The 16,599-nt window shown below is 45.2% G+C and overlaps 1 protein-coding gene across 1 annotated transcript; it reads left to right on the top strand.

The window, feature by feature from the left end:
• The first annotated feature begins 15,766 nt into the window (after window positions 1–15,766).
• On the top strand, window positions 15,767–16,516 carry LOC143635635 (F-box protein At5g07610-like). Its single transcript, XM_077103416.1, has one exon. The coding sequence runs from the start codon at window positions 15,767–15,769 to the stop codon at window positions 16,514–16,516; it is 750 nt and encodes a 249-aa protein (XP_076959531.1).
• Window positions 16,517–16,599: the final 83 nt, after the last annotated feature.

Below are 16,599 nucleotides of genomic sequence, written 5' to 3'. Positions count from 1 at the left end.
TTAACCATTGATCCTTGAATTTCTCCTAATATTTTTTACCAAATGGATTTTAGTTTTGGGCCTTTTGGACCAATAACCTAAACTTTATCAAATGAATTATAAATAAAAAAAGTTTTTGGACCCAATAATTTTAAGATTATCAAAATCCCATTATTATATATAAGGTTTAGTTTTTAAAATATATATAATTTTGGCCCCTAAAAAAGGTATGCCTCGGCCGAGGGTGCGGCTCACACACTTCAAGAGCCGACCCTAGCATATGTACCTGTGAATTTTAAACCTTAGTACCGAATCTTGTTACTTAAGTGAACGAGAAAGACTAACTGCATTTTTTTTTTATTTTGAAAAATAATCTTCATTCACCAAAACAAGCCACATGCAAGCCCTCAAATCAAGAACCGCATAGAAAACCAGAAATTATAACAATATAAGAGGGGAATCGTACCAATCCTTCCATTCTATACATTTGAATCTAGATCTATTTATAATCCAAAAAAATGAACTAGCTTTAATCTTCGCGATAACATCCACCTCTTTAACTTTCTTCCTTTATAAAACCATCTCATTTCTGGCAAACCAAATACACTATAAAGTCGTTAACACAATCCTGTGAACCGTCCTCGTCAAAAGTTTCCGCAGCTTCAAACCTTTTGCTAAAGAGAGTAAATCCCTAACCTCAAACGCATAGAAAGGAAGTAACCTACACCAGCTTGCAACCCGATCCCACACCTCCAATGCAAAAATGCAAGCAGTAAATAAACGGGCCGATGATTCCGTAGAATCACCACACAACGGGCAATTTATATCTTGTAAAATCATGCATCTCTTCGTCAATTCTGCCCTAGTTGAGAGTCTATATAGTTCCGCTCGCCAAGCCAAAACATTAAAGAAATGTTGAGAGGCCTCGTTTAGAGTCTTCAAAATTAAAGAAATGGCGGCCAGGGCCGACCCAACAAGCTAAGCAAGTAAAGCTAGGGCTTTAGGCCCCTAAAATTCTGAGGCCTCGTTTAAAATAATAATAATAAAAATATTATAAACGTAAGATATATTATATTTACTTTTAATCTATGAATGTTCGTTTCCTGCGTTGCGGTGGTAAGTAGTTGGCGTTGGGCTCATGAAGACCCGTGCTCGAATCTCAGCAGCTTCATAAATGGTTTTTGCCCAAAAAATGTCCACCTTCATTACTGCTACAAATTAGTTTGTTTTTTATATTTTTTCTTTCACTAGCAATCTAGAAATCTGAAATAGCATAGCTATCAGCTATTTTTTTTCCCTTTACTTTTGATGATTATCTATTTCCTAATGCCTTCCTCATGCAATTTATTTATTTTTTGTTTTATTCTCCGAGTAATTTTCTTGCTAGCATTTGTATTATAAAGAAATAATTTTTTTTTGGTACTACACGAGTGTTTACTAAGGCATATTTGAATCAAATTTATCAACCACAACTTAAAGTTGGATTTTTTAACCAATTTACTTATATTTTGTAGTTGGGTATAAAAAGATGGGTTTAAATTGTGTTTTAGGGTTAACGGATCAATTTTTCTTAATGAATCAAATAAATTGAATAATTAAAAAGTTAATCGAATAAAGGCAATACAAAAGGCTTCATGATTTTTACTTTACTTTAGGCCTCCTAAATGATAGGGCTGCTACTAATGGCTGCGTTAAAATTATTGTTATATTATCTACCTATTCTAATAAAGTAAAATAAATGTGGACATTTGTCATGTTTTGGTTAATTCTCACAATTTTTCCCCTTCAAAACTAATATACCTAATATATGTAATAAATCAATAATTATTTACTTTTCTTTTACACTATATTTATATAATATCTATATATTTTTATAAATATAAATATTAACATATTATTTTACTATATATTTCAAAATACTTGGTGAATTTCAAAAATCAACAACAAATCATGAATCTCAAAGAAAAATTGTTTCGGGTTTTTTTGGGGAACTTAAATTTGATTTTATGGGTCAAAAGTTGGTAAATAGATTGTTTGGTACAAGTTAACTACATTTGGTCAAAATTTGTTATGGGTCAAAATGAAAATTTTGAGTATTTTTAAAAGTTTGAGAATGCAAAATAGATTTATCGTCAAATTTATTATGGGTTCAAGGTGTTGACTTTAAAATGTCAAAAGTATGAAAGTTGAAATTTTAAACATGATTCAGGTTTCAAATTTATTTTTAAGGGCATTTTTTGAAATAATCAAAATGTTCGGGATTTGGCAAACTGACTATTTTTCTCTCAACTATTAAAATTTAAGAAAAGATTGCAAACACTTTCGATATGTCACCCTCATGCTTATCAATGCTTAACTTTTATCAAATTTGAAATATTTATGTCAACATTAATTTTTCCTTCAATGATGATCAGAACGTTGTATGGGAAACATGTCATGCAAAACTATACTCAAATGAAACAAAATATTCACAAAATTGAATGGGTTAACATGTTATTTTTTATGTTATCATTATAACAAATTCAAGAAGCCCTCTGAAACTTATCAAATCTTTTTCATGGTGTAGCTCAGAAAAAAAAAATAGTTCTTGAAGAACATCCATTGTTACAATTTAATGTTCTACTTTCCTTTGACGGGTGGCAAATTGATAAATATATCAATAAAGATAACGTTATTTTTGTATTTTGGCTGAGTGATTAGAACTACTATCGTGCAAGAAGTCTTATTTCTGAAATTGGTTCATAACCAAAATTCTTTCAATTATACATATATGACACCGAGAATGAATTTTTCAATAGAAAGAAGCATTTTCGGGTACGTTTTTGCACGGGCATTTTTTTTATTAAGTTCGTTTAAAAAAATCATTTTGTGATATAAATAAAATCAATTTATGTATATATTGTATAGATACAAGCATAGATGTAATACATTTTTTCATATACGCTATGTAATTATTTGCTTACTTCTAATTTTATAATTTGAATTATCCCGTGTGTGGCACGGGCTCTAAAATTAGTTATCAATACAATATTAAAGAAATTAACAATAATTTTAAAGAATATTTTACATAACTTTCACCAAACCCCTCACATCAACTTGCCGTCACTTCTGTTTGTGGTCTCCACACCCTAACGCCGCCACTACTCTCAAAATCATCGAAATCAAGAACACCAATGTTGGATTCCGACCATCAATCGTTGGTCGTGTCCAACGATGACTTATTAACCGACATCCTTCTCCGACTCCCCGTTACCTTCATCCTTCGCTTCAAATCCATATGTAAACGCTGGCGTTGGCTTTTAACTCACCCACGTTTCACCCTCCAATACGATAATAACCTTTCAAAAACCCATGGTCTTTTTGGTCACTGAAGAAACACTAATCGACCCCGAGTAGATTATGGATAATCTGGGGGTTAAGTAATGTTTCCCACGAGGGTTATGTCCGGCAAAGAAGGATGTTCTTCAGATGACCTGCAAAACAGACACCGTGAGCTCGTCACTGAGAATGGGGGGGTTCCTCCTTGTGACCACCCTCCAGCGTGAGAATCAGACTAGATTGCTCTGAATATAAGTGTATATTGAGAGAAATAGCTAGTGAAGGTAAAATACCAGATGATCCTACCTTTCCAAGGTGTTGGAGTATTTATAGCCGAAGGTAGGTTTCCAAGCAGGTACAGCCAGCTGTATAATATTCCTGTTCTACCAACTACGGGCTGCGCACGTGCCATGCTGGTTGGTGGGTAGGCAGCGGCTGATAGTGACCAGGCCGGCTGTGTACTATTTCTTTTCCACCAACTGCAGGCTATGTGCGTGCCACGACAAGGGTTGGTGAGTAGGCAGCGGCTAATAGTGACAAACAGTACTAGAGCATGCTCTTCGTACTGTTTGTCGGTGAGCTGTCACCCTGTGATTGGTTCATGGGCTGCTTTGGTCAGATCTTGTCTATTTTGTCCATACCTTGGCAGGTATAGTACAAAAGATCTTCCAGAAGCATACGGACTGGCTCATTTGGGCGGGAGTATTCCCGCCTTGCTCATTCCTTCAGGTGACACTGAATTATTGAGTTAGTGCCTTGTGCGTGTAGCCTTGCTATTAGTGCGGGTAGCCTTCCCTAATGGCTTGTATTCGCAGCTGCGGGGACAGGCGTGGTACTTCACCATTGGGAGGCTTTCCCTGCTTGAACAGCTGGCGTACTGCGCGTAAGGTATTCATCTCTGAGCATGGTGGGTCCTGCGGAACCAGTTGGTCCTTGCGCAAACGTCCCTCTTCAAGGTGAGTCCTGTGGGTCCAACTGGGCTCTGCTGGGACCTACCTCTTCAAGTCCCCCCAGTCCAATGTTCTTCTCATGAATTGTTAATAAGTGAGGTGAACTTTGGACTTAATCAAGGGGTTTTGAAAAGGACTTAGTTTTAAGGTTGTCCGTGGGGATTCTTCCCGCGGTTTCCCTAATGTCACGCAGAAATTCCCGACTTTTCTGCTTGATCTTTGGGTATGATGCGGGTAGGTGTGTAACCTCCTCGCAAGTCAGGAGCGTTGAGTTCCACTTGTGTAGATTCTCCATGAGGTTTTGGTAGTTTTGAACATAGTGATCAATTATGTTAAAACAACCAATTCCATCTTGGAGCTTCAAACAATCTAGTTCTCGACGTTCCCGCTATGCGGGGATGTTATTCCCGTTTCCGCAAGCATGGCCCAGAAGATCCTTCTTGGTTTCAATTCCCTGCGGAGTGCTAGGTATGTGAAGGGTTTTGCCTTAACGCTGTACCCGCACTCGTCTTATAGTTACTTTACTTCCAAGGTATTCCTGGCTTCAATTCCCTGCGGGTGCTAAGTATGTGAAGGGTTTTGCCTTGACACTGTACTCGCACCTGTCTTATAGTTACTTGGTTGCCAAGGTAAGGGGTATAGTCCCGCTTACTTTTGAATCTTTTTGAATCTTTTTGAAATTCGAAGAGTTGGTGAAAGGATAAGAACAGTCCAAACTGTTGAAACGTCGTCCGACGGTTTCTTCTGACAGTTTCAGGACGTGCAGGAAGTTATGGCGACGTGACAGTACATGGTCATTCCAGACGCTTTTTCAGGCGCGTGGGCGCAATTTTTTGGGCGCGTGGGTGCGGATTTTACGGCGCGCGTCCCGTCAACAGCTGTTGCCAGCTTACTTTTTCCACGTGTCATAGTTTCATTGCACCAGCTCTTTTCTCTCTCCTCCGCATTAAATTCATCGCATTCATTGCGATGAGTATATAAAGGGGGAGAGGGTCCTTGGTAATCCACACTTTCACTTCTCTCTTCTCCTTCTAAGCGATTTCCGGCGAATACTCTTTCTGTCGAGCATTCTCCTGAAATCGTTCTTTACCTCCAAAACATGTCGTCTACTCATGATCCAGAAGCTATCGTCGAGGAGTCTGACTTGTATGTCGAGAACCCGACGTCTACGTCCGATAAGGACGATAAGAGCACTGCTGGCGAATGCCAGTGTGCTCTACCCATCGAGCTTTACCGGTACATCGTCCAGAAGTTCATGCTCGAGCCGTTCGAGCCTGAGTTTCCGGAGCCACACCAGACGGTGTACGATGCCCCCAAGGGCAAAATAGGGGTATATGCCGCCTTCTTCGTCTATGAGAATCTTAGGTTCCCATTGACGAAGTTTGTATACCGTGTTCTGGATAGACACGGTGTGCACATGACGGAGGTACACCCAATGGCGATCGCCAAGATCCGCCATTTTGAGTGGGTGTGCCTCATTCTTGGCGTGGATCCCCACGTCTACCGCCTGATGACCTTCTACTCTTGGAGGTGCATTCAAGGCTGGTACACCCTGGTCACCCGGATCAAGGGTTTGAAGATCTGCGCTACCGAGCGCAGTCTTCGGTCTTGGAAGAGAAAGTTCTTTTACATCTCTGCCCGTGTCGTCCCTATAGCGATGACATTTAAGAACGGGAGAGCTCTCCCCAGCCTTCACGCCTCCAACTACCAGGAGGCGGAATGGTTCTCCAAGATTTCCCGAATCCAGACTCCGGTTTACCGCTTTCCGGAGTCCGGGATGGTGATGCTCGGTATGAGCAGGGTGTGGAAGGATGCTGGGGCGGATGCGCCACAGATTCCCATCGTACTTGAATACGGTTTGAACTTTATCCCTTACGGTATGCTCCGTCTTCTTTGTTGATTTAAGGTTTTTTCTAACTGTTTTTCTTTTTATTTCAGAGGGAAATGACTTGCAGTCCCTCCTGCATCCGCGGGAAGCTAACGGTCCCGCTCGGTCGTGTACTCGCGCTCTTGACGAGAACGAGTTGCCCATCCTTGCGCAGACTGCGGATCGGTTTGTGGAGGCCTACCCGCCAGGCCATGAAATACTGAGCGCCACGCGGCCAGGTAAAAGACTATTTAACCCTCGCCCTCTGAATGCTGAAACCTCTGCTGGAATTCCTCTAATCTTGTCATCTTCTGATGAGGAATCCGCAGATGGTCCTTTTCTTGCGCGGAAGAAGAAGGCTGCTGGCGGGAAAGGCAAGGCGAAGGTAGCCTCCACCGCTGACCAGGTGAACCGGTCTGAGTCGGAGACCAAGAGTGAAGAGGCGGCGGGGAACCCAGGTGGTGTTGAGACCACTGCTCCGGAGGTTGAAACGGTTGTCACCTCCGAGCAGCCCAGGACGACGACGGTGACCGGTACGAAGAGGCCGGCTCCATCGGGTTCGTCCCCGCCTGTTCGCACCTTCAAGCTCAAAAAGACCCGTAAGTGTACATAACTTTAACTTCATATCTTTCCGCTATTATACTTATATATCTTGTCTTCGTGCAGGCGTGGATGCTATGGCATTCCAGAGTGGAGCAGGAGGGAGCAGCTCTGGACCCATGAAGGTAGGTTTGGTCAACCTACCCGAGGCGATGACCCAGGCGGCTACGCCTGCTTGCAGTACTGGTTCAGTTGCTCATCCCGTGGAGCCAACTGTTCCAGCTGTAACATTATCCCCGCCGGCCGTCAGTGCCATTTTCACAGAATCCATCACTGAGCCGGCGGTGATTTCTCTTGCGGGTTCTTCCGCAGCCGCGGCCACGGTTGTGAATTCACCTCCGGTGAGTTCACCTCCGTTGGTTTCCACTGCGGCAGCCTCCACCATGCCTCCTCCGGCGCCTGCGACTACGGTCAGTCCTTCAGGTACGTTTGGGGTCGGGGCGTCTAGCCAATCCTTGCCTCCTTCTCGTCTCCTTGACCTTTTGGATGGATATCCCTTAGGTTCAGGTGATGGGTTTGGTGGCTATCGGCCTGTTGTCGACCCTACAGGTGCGTAGGGTTATTTTGGCCTATATCCCTTTCATCATTTCTCTCTCTTGAACTGTTTTTTGTTTTATTGCAGTTCGTGATTCCAACGAGGTGTACGCTCCTAGGTGGAAGATCCGCCGGGGAACGACCCTCTTGACTGCTGAGGAGTGCGTCGAATGGGCACGTCACGCCGCCCCAAGCGGTGCGCTGGGGGAGGCCATGGCCAGCTACCAGGAAGGTAGGCTGTCCAACGAGCTCCGAATCCTCCTCGCCCGGATGCAGCCGCGCGTCGAGCTACTTTGTCGTGAAAACGACAAGTTAAAGACGGCGCGTAGCCTTGAAGTGGCTCAGGCGCGGGCTATCCGGGAGGAGAATGCGAAGCTTTCCGCCGTTGTTGCGGAAAAGGAGAAGGCCTTCAAGGCCCTCGAGGTTGAAGTTCAGGCCCGGCTCGAGGCCCGTTCCAAGGCTGCCCAAGCTGTTAACGAACAGCTTCGGTTGGCTAAGGAAACTGCACGGAATGCAACCGAGAGGGCCACCAAGGCTGAAGCTGTTGCTGAGCCTCTACGCATCGAGAATGAGGAACTTAATGCCAAATTAGAGAGGCTCCAGCAGGCTCATGATGCTTTGGCCATGGAAGATGCCAAGAAGCTCCAAGAGATCTTGGACCAGAGGGGGGTGCTTGACCAAACTGAGCGTAAGCTAAAAGGCGTCGAAGAGGCTGCAGCCAAAGATGTGTTGCTTGCCAACCTTACAAAGAACGAAGCCGAACGCTCCCGTAATGAAGCTCAAGCTGCCCTCCAGGAGGCTCTGGTTACCAAGGAATGGCTTCTTCGAGAAGCGTTGTCGCAGGTATGCGTAGTTTCACAATTTCTTTACGCTTTTCCTTAGAAGAGTTTTTGATATACTTCTGTTTTTTAGGTTGTGCATCGGGTGTTCACGAACACATCATATGACGATGCGATGAGCGCAGCCCTCAACGCTTCTTATGAGGATGGGGAAAAGGCCGGCTTCCTGCTTGGTCTAGGGTTTGTTGAACAAGGCATTCCGCCTTCCAACTTCCCTCTTTACAATGTGGATACTGAAGCTGCGTATGACCAAGCAGTGAATCAGTATGCCGCCTTCCCGCATCCGGTGGTGGAGAAGGTAAACGAGATTGCTGCTGCTGATGATGGGCTAGCTATCCTCAAAGCTTTCCTTGAACCACCACACTCTACTGATGGTGCGGGTCCAAGTGGGAGTGGTCCTGAAGCTTGATACTTTAGATCCCTTTCCACCACTAGAGTAGATTTTTATGTTTGTAGACTTCTAATCTTGTATGCGGGTATGTACCCAGCAATTCTTGTAATGTTTGAATGTTGATGGAATAAAAATTATTTGTTAATGCCTTGCCTTGTTTATTTCGCTCATATTTTGTTTTAACTTAGCAATTTCTTTAGTACTTAGATAAGTTAACTTTTCAACGTGGCAGATAATAAGTTAAAGTTTTGCTTCCTCTTTCGTGATTGTGCGGATAAGACCGTCACTTTCACTTAGTAGGATGGCTAAACTTTACCTATATCTGACCTGCGTGGAAGTTTTCCTCATCTTTTCCTTTGAAATTTTCTAAGTGTTTTGAATAAGTTAACCTTTCGACGTGCGGTTGCCAATAGGTCAATGTTCAGTTTCCTCTATCATGATTGTGCGGGTAGGACCGTCACTTTCATTTATTGGGATGACCAAACTTCACCTATAGCTGACCTGCGTGAAGGTTTTCCTTAGAAATTTTTACCGTTTTATGTGTTTATGCGGGTTTTGCCGCCTTCCACACGCAACGACTTACTTCTTCCCATATTTATGCGGTGAATACCGGCATATCAGCGTGGAAAGTTCATAAGTATAAAGGTAAGGCTATCAACACAATGTGAAAGGAGAATCATTTCCATTAGAAGTGGCTCTAGGCCTTTTCTTTACAAGTTTGGAATTGATCTACATGTAACATCTGCGTAATTGAGCTCCGTTCCATGTTCTTGGGATAGGAGTGCCATCGAGCCTTTCTAGCCGGTATGCGCCTTTTCCCAAAACTTCTTTGATAATGTACGGTCCTTCCCAGACCGGTGCCAGTTTTCCTGGGCGCTCTTGGTTTGAAGCCTCGTTGTTACGCAATATGTAGTCTCCTACATTGAAGTTGCAGAGTTTTACCCGCGTGTTGTAGTACTTTTGCATTTGTCGCTTGTAGTTTTCTTCACGCGCTGCGGCTAAGTCTCTGCGTTCCTCGGTTAGCATAAGGTCTAACCGTCTTTCCGCATCATTGTCTTCTGGCTGTATCAAGACCCTTGGTGAGGGCAAACCAATTTCGACTGGGACCATGGCTTCAGTGCCGTAAGTGAGGCTGAACGGGGTTTCTCCCGTACTGGCATTTTTCAGCGTTCTGTTTGCCCAAAGGACGTGTGGAACTTTGTCTACCCAGCCGGATCTGTGTTCCAGGAGTCTTTTCTTTATGCATTCGACGATGCTTTTATTTGCTCTTTCCACCTCACCGTTACCTTGCGGGTGTGCCACTGAGGTAAAGGTGTGGGTGATTTGAAGTTCTTCTAGCCACTTTTGTAGCTTCTTGTCAGCAAAGTTGGTGCCGTTATCACTCACCAAAGTCTGTGGAAGTCCAAAACGACAAATAATAAATTCCCAAATAAATTTTTTAATATGTTTTGCGGTTGTTTGGGCTAAGGGTTTTGCTTCTATCCACTTGGTGAAGTAGTCGATGGCTACCACTAGGAACTGAACGTTTCCTGCTGCTATAGGAAATGGGCCTGTCACATCGATGGCCCACTTCTGAAATGGCCATGAAGAGGTGACTGGAACAAGTTCATTCTTCGGGCGATGCGTGTTGGGTGCGTAGAGATGGCAAGACCTACACTTTCTGATGTATGCCAGCGCATCCGTATGCATCCCCGGCCAAAAGTATCCCGCGTTGTTTAGCTTAGCTACAACAGCGCGTGGACCTGCGTGTACTCCACAGATGCCTTCGTGTACTTCCCTTAGGAGGTAGTCAGCATCTTGGTTGCCCACGCATCTTAAGAGTGAGCCAAGAAAGTTACGTCTGTAAAGGATGTCATCGATGAGTTGATAGTTTAATGCTTTACAACGTATTTTTCTTGCCTGTGTTTTTGACTCTGGTAGTATACCCGCTGCAAGGTAATTTATTATTGGTGTCATCCACGTTTCTGTACCGGTTTGGATGACACAAATTTCCTTGTGCGGGACTGATGGTGCTTCAAGGAGTTCAATGCGGATGTCCTTTCCCAAATGGGTGAAGGCTAATGATGCAAGCTTGATTAACGCATCCGCATATTTGTTTTCGCTACGCTTGACGTGTATGACTTTACAATCATTAAAGTCGCGCATAAGGGTTTTTGCTTGTGCGAGGTACAGGGCCATTGTGTCGTTCACGGCCTTGTACGTTCCGTTTATCTGGTTGGCTACTAACATGGAATCCACGTGGGCTTCCAAGTTTTTCACTCCCATTTTACGCGCAATTCTCAGCCCTGCCAAGAATGCTTCATACTCGGCTTCGTTATTCGTACTTGGAAAATCCAGTCGAATAGCGTAAGTGTATTCTTGGCCTGCTGGGTTGGTTAATTTCAACCCTGCGCCTGAACCCTCGTTGCTGGCTGCTCCATCAGTGTAGAGTCGCCAGACATGATTGATGTCCTGTGCTGGGGAGGGTTGAGCCTCCTCCTGGCACTCTTTCTCCCGCGAAGCGGGGACTTCTGCAACAAAGTCGGCCAGGACCTGGCCTTTCATAGCTGGTCTTGGCTTGTACTTTATCGCATATTCCCCCAACTCAATTGCCCATTTGGCTAGACGTCTCGATAATTCGGGTTTGCCTAGAACTTTTGCGGGTTTGAAGTTGGTGAGAATGGTAATTGGGTGACCCTGGAAATATCGTCTTAGTCTGCGTGAAGCTTGTACAAGTGCTAAGACTAATTTTTCCAGGGTGGAGTACCGGGTTTCTACGTCTGTTAGGACACGGCTAACATAGTAAATAGGCATCTGGATACCTTTCCGCTCTACTAGCAGGACTGCCCCGGTTGCTCTATCTGTGGCAGAAAGATATATGATTAATTCCTCCCCCGCTTCTGGTGCTGTGAGTGTTGGGAGTTCGATCAAGCGTGACCGAATTTCCTAAAAAGCTGCTTCCGCTTCTGGTGGCCAGCGGAAGTGCGTTTTCTTTAAACAGTTTCTTAATGTTGACACGAATGGGAATGACCTATCCGCATGGTTTGACAAAAAGCGGTTAAGTGCGACTAGGAGTCCATTCAGTGTCTGGGCTTGCTTGATAGTAGTAGGTGATTCCATTTTGATAATGGCTTCGACCTTTTCAGGGTTCGCTCTAAAGCCATCTTTAGTAACAATGACTCCCAAGAACTTCCCTTCTTCCATCCCAAAGGAACACTTGCTCGGGTTGAGTTTCATGTTTATCTTCCTGAGCGTGTTGAAAGTTTCTTCGATGTCTTTCAACATCGCTTCTGGCTCAGGGCTTTTGATGACCAAATCATCCATGTAGACTTCCAAGTTTCTCCCAATTTGGGCATGAAACTCTTTGTCCATCAGGCGTTGGTATGTGGACCCTGCATTCTTAAGTCCGAATGGCATCATTTGATAACAAAATGTGCCATCGGGCGTCCGAAATGCGGTTTGTCCTGATCATCTACAGCCATGTGGATTTGATGGTACCCCTTATATACGTCAAGGAAGCATTTAAGGCGAAACGGTGCTAATGAATCCACTTTGAGGTCAATTTCGGGTAACGGGTAACAATCTTTGGGGCATGCTTTGTTTAAATCTTTGAAATCTATACACATGCGCCATTGTTTGTTAGCCTTCGGTACCATAACGGGATTTGCAACCCATGTTTGATATCTACTAACGCGTACGATGCCCGCGTCAAGGAGTTCCTTGACTTGGGTTCTACACGCGTTAGCCTGTTCCGCCCCCATTACTCTGCGCTTTTGTATGACTGGCGTAAAAGCCGGGTCACACTTGAGCTTATGCTCTGCTTTACTTCGAGGTACACCAGTCATGTCAGCTGGTGTCCACGCGAAGATGTCAGCGTTTCTCTGTAGTAAGCGTTTGAGTAAGGTGCGCGTAGGATCAGCGATTGTTGGGCCAATTGTAACAGCCTGGTCAGGGTATTTGCCATTGAGGGCCCATTTTTCTGGTTCGGTGATGGTTGGTTTAGCCATCTTTGGTTTGGGTTTAGATGAGACGGATGCGATGCATACCTGGGGGATACCGGTGATCATCGCTACACCCTCAGCAGTTGGCCATCCCATCATGCCATGGACTGAAGATACCACGGCGTTGAATCTTGCCATCCCGTCTCTCCCGAAGAGAATGTCGTATGTGTGATGTGGCTTCCTCATTACGACGAAGTCCACGTCTTCTGTGCGGGAGTATTTTCCGTCTGTGAGAATGACGGGGAAAGATAGGATACCCAGGGGTGTGTTTGTGCTGCCGTCGAACCCTTCCATTGAGGCGTAAACCGTTTCCAGGCGTTCTTTGTCTTCGTCGTCTAGCTTGTCGAAGAACTGCCTGTACATAACCGTTGATGAGGCGCCGTTGTCAGCAAGAGTGCGGGAAGTTATGTAATGCCCCAGCTGGCTTTTGATGACGATAGGGCCTTCCTTGCTGGGTCCTCCTGGCACTCGCGGGAAGCGCACCTCAGCTTCCTTCCATACGCATGGTTCTGTCGTTCGTCTTTTTCTTCCTCTGATGTTGCCATGAACCATGTGGATGCTGATGTCAATGGGTTTTCGTCCGTTGCCTTTATACCGGTTATCATTCCTTCCTCCATTCTTGATTGATGCCACAAGGTGTGCAAGTCTTCCATCCTTGACGAATGTTTCTACAATATCCTTCAAGGATGTACACTCCTATGTACTGTGACCCTTTGTCCCGTGGAAGTCACATGATTTGCTCTGATCCGCATTAGGTCGTTGCCGGATCATTGGAGCTTTTGGCCATGGGAGTTTTTCGGTGGCAAATATCTCCGTGACGCTTTTGGTGAGTGGCGTCCACCGGTGTTTTCGGCTTGAAGGGTGCGTGTTATCCCTTCCGCCAACAAGAGGGCGAGAGCTGGATGAGGTGTCAAAGTTTACCCTTGACTGCCAAATACCTAGCTTCCTCTTTTTGTTCTGCCGGGCGATCCGAACATTGTTTTCTCTGGTCCTCTGCGTGTAGAGATGTGTACTCTGGGGAAGGTCCCTACCCAGTTGCTTCTCCGTCTCGGCAAAGCGCTTGGCCGCCGTCATGATGGCATCCCATGTGGATGGCATGCCGTCCTTACCCGTCAACGTGCGGATAAGCTCTGGGTAATCGACGCCCTGGATGAAAGCGGCGCGAACAAGATCTTCACTTATGTTGCCCAGACTCAGCTTTTTGGAGTTGAAGCGAGTGATGAAGTCTAGTAAAGATTCATCTTCCTCTCTCACGCAGTTGAGGATCGTCCACTGCTCTTCAGTATATTTCCTCTATTGACTGAACTTGTGTTGAAAGTCCGCCCAGTCATAGATGTGGTGGACCGGTAAACGATCAAACCACGCCCTGGCCGCTTCAACCAGCGTCATCTGGAACATATAACACCACGTGGGTTCCGTCTAGTTACTGACGGTTGCCCCCGCTATGAATCTGTTCAAGTGATCGTCTGGGTCGGATAGACCATCATAAGTGCCGATGTTGGACATCTGTTTGGCACTTCTCGGGGAGATTGCTTCCGCAATGTCCCTTGCAAACTTGGAGGTTCCCGCATTTGCAGCAGTTGGTCTAAAGGTTTTGGAGAAGTCGCGTGGGTTTCCCCCCCGCGTTCCTTGGTTTGAAGGTTTCTCCGAAATTCCTTCTTGGTTGGAAGTCCGTTTCTTTACGCTTCCCTTTCGCCCTATGGCGAGGGTTCGCGTCAGTGTCGGATTCCTCCAGGTCCTCGTTCGAATACTCGCACTCACTGTTCAAGTTGAGCTGTTGTCGAGTGCTTCCGAACTCGTCAGCCTATTGGAGTGAACGCAAGCGTTCATCCAACTCAGCTTGGAATTCCTTCTGACGTGCTTCGGCCCACGCCTTAACTTGATCGAGTGTTTGGCGAGGGAGCCTCGTCTGTTTCTCCAACTGAGCATCAGTGAACCCCAGTGAAATATTGTTTACTGCACTTGCCCCGGCTTGGGTAACCGGGGTAGTGTTCGTAAAATTTGTGTAACCGCCGGTGTTCCCCCCAGCAGCTGGGGTTGTGGTTACCGGGGTTTCTTGGTCACTTACTGGCCTTGGGACCGGAGTAACGTTAACCATTTTTCCGAAGTTTTGAAAAACTGAATTAGTTCTAACTTTTATGCACGGATGGCGCCAATGAAGAAACACTAATCGACCCCGAGTAGATTATGGATAATCTGGGGGTTAAGTAATGTTTCCCACGAGGGTTAGGTCCGGCAAAGAAGGATGTTCTTCAGATGACCTGCAAAACAGACACCGTGAGCTCGTCACTGAGAAGGGGGGGTTCCTCCTTGTGACCACCCTCCGGCGTGAGAATCAGACTAGATTGCTCTGAATATAAGTGTATATTGAGAGAAATAGCTAGTGAAGGTTAAATACCAGATGATCCTACCGTTCCAAGGTGTTGGAGTATTTATAGCCGAAGGTAGGTTTCCAAGCAGGTACAGCCAGCTGTATAATATTCCTGTTCTACCAACTACGGGCTGCGCACGTGCCATGCTGGTTGGTGGGTAGGCAGCGGCTGATAGTGACCAGGCCGGCTGTGTACTATTCCTTTTCCACCAACTGCAGGCTATGTGCGTGCCACGACAAGGGTTGGTGAGTAGGCAGCGGCTAATAGTGACAAACAGTACTAGAGCATGCTCTTCGTACTGTTTGTCGGTGAGCTGTCACCCTGTGATTGGTTCATGGGCTGCTTTGGTCAGATCTTGTCTATTTTGTCCATACCTTGGCAGGTATAGTACAAAAGATCTTCCAGAAGCATACGGACTGGCTCATTTGGGCGGGAGTATTCCCGCCTTGCTCATTCCTTCAGGTGACACTTAATTGTTGAGTTAGTGCCTTGTGCGTGTAGCCTTGCTATTAGTGCGGGTAGCCTACCCTGATGGCTTGTATCCGCAGCTGCGGGGACAGGCGGGGTACTTCACCATTGGGAGGCTTTCCCTGCGTGAACAGCTGGCGTACTGCGCGTAAGGTCTTCATCTCTGAGCATGGTGGGTCCTGCGGAACCAGTTGGTCCTTGCGCAAACGTCCCTCTTCAAGGTGAGTCTTGCGGGTCCAACTAGGCTCTGCTGGGACCTACCTCTTCAGTCACCGTACATATATTCCATTTAATATTGAAAACAACCAAAACCCTCTTCGGTCTCGTACTCTTGAGTCCTACTTTAATCTCAGTGACGTCAGAATCGTGCAATCTTGTAACGGATTGCTTCTTTGCTGTAACGGTGTAGATATATTGCACGCAGGACATGATTATAATTATTACGTATTTAATCCCACCACCAAGCGAATGGCCACTATCCCACCGGCCCTCGGAGCCCATGGTTTTCGTAGAAGTTTTTTCTATCCCGGACGGGTTTTCGGTATGAGTCTGGCGTTTCATCCAACCGAGTGTGGGCAATTTAAAGTTGTTTGTGTTCGCGATCTAGGTCAAGAGGCGGAACAAGAAATGGTTCAGGTTCAAGTCTACTCGTCTGATACACGGAAATTGAAGATTTTGGTTGACTCGTTTCGTAAGAATGGGTATGTATTTGGAAACGGAGCTATTCACTGGCCTCCGTCTCGTGGCAATCATTTGTGGTTTAACATTGAGGCTGAGCAACTGCAAGCGTTGCCCTTGCCTGTGGAAGTTGAGACCCTTCCTTTCGAGAAAGGGAACTTTGAAACCTACTTTGGGGAATCGAGAGGTCATTTGCATTTTATTCAAGCCAAGTCTTTTTTCGAGAATGAGTTTACCTTACAAGTGAATGTGTATGAGATGTTGAGGGATCGTTCAGGGTGGTTTGTCAGGTATCGAGTAGAGCTTGATGATGTTTTGCGTGCTTACCCACCGACGATGTTGTGTGGGTATATTTTCTCGATCATTGATGTGATCAGAGGCGAAAAAGAAGAAGATACATTCATGGTGCTAAAAATTAACAACAAAAATATTTTAACATTCAATGTGCTTGACAAGAGTTTTAAGAATATACACGATTTCACCGGACATGAATATTTATCAAGTTTTCATCGTTACACTGAAGCCTTAACTTCTTTCTAGAAGTAATTTAGGATTGTTTATGTTTTCTTATTATAAGGTGTTTAAATGTATGCTTTTTAAAAAATGGGTTTTTAAATTATGCA

This window comes from Bidens hawaiensis, unplaced genomic scaffold (assembly GCF_021521415.1).
Source record: "Bidens hawaiensis isolate Kalapana, Puna unplaced genomic scaffold, B.hawaiensis_p1.1 tig00007641_1, whole genome shotgun sequence".
NCBI lineage: Eukaryota > Viridiplantae > Streptophyta > Magnoliopsida > Asterales > Asteraceae > Bidens > Bidens hawaiensis.
This window is presented reverse-complemented; position numbering and strand designations above follow the sequence as displayed.

Bases quoted from the DNA above. Each gene is read 5' to 3' on its own strand.
- LOC143635635 (XM_077103416.1), top strand. From the start codon at position 15,767: ATGGCCACTATCCCACCGGCCCTCGGAGCCCATGGTTTTCGTAGAAGT.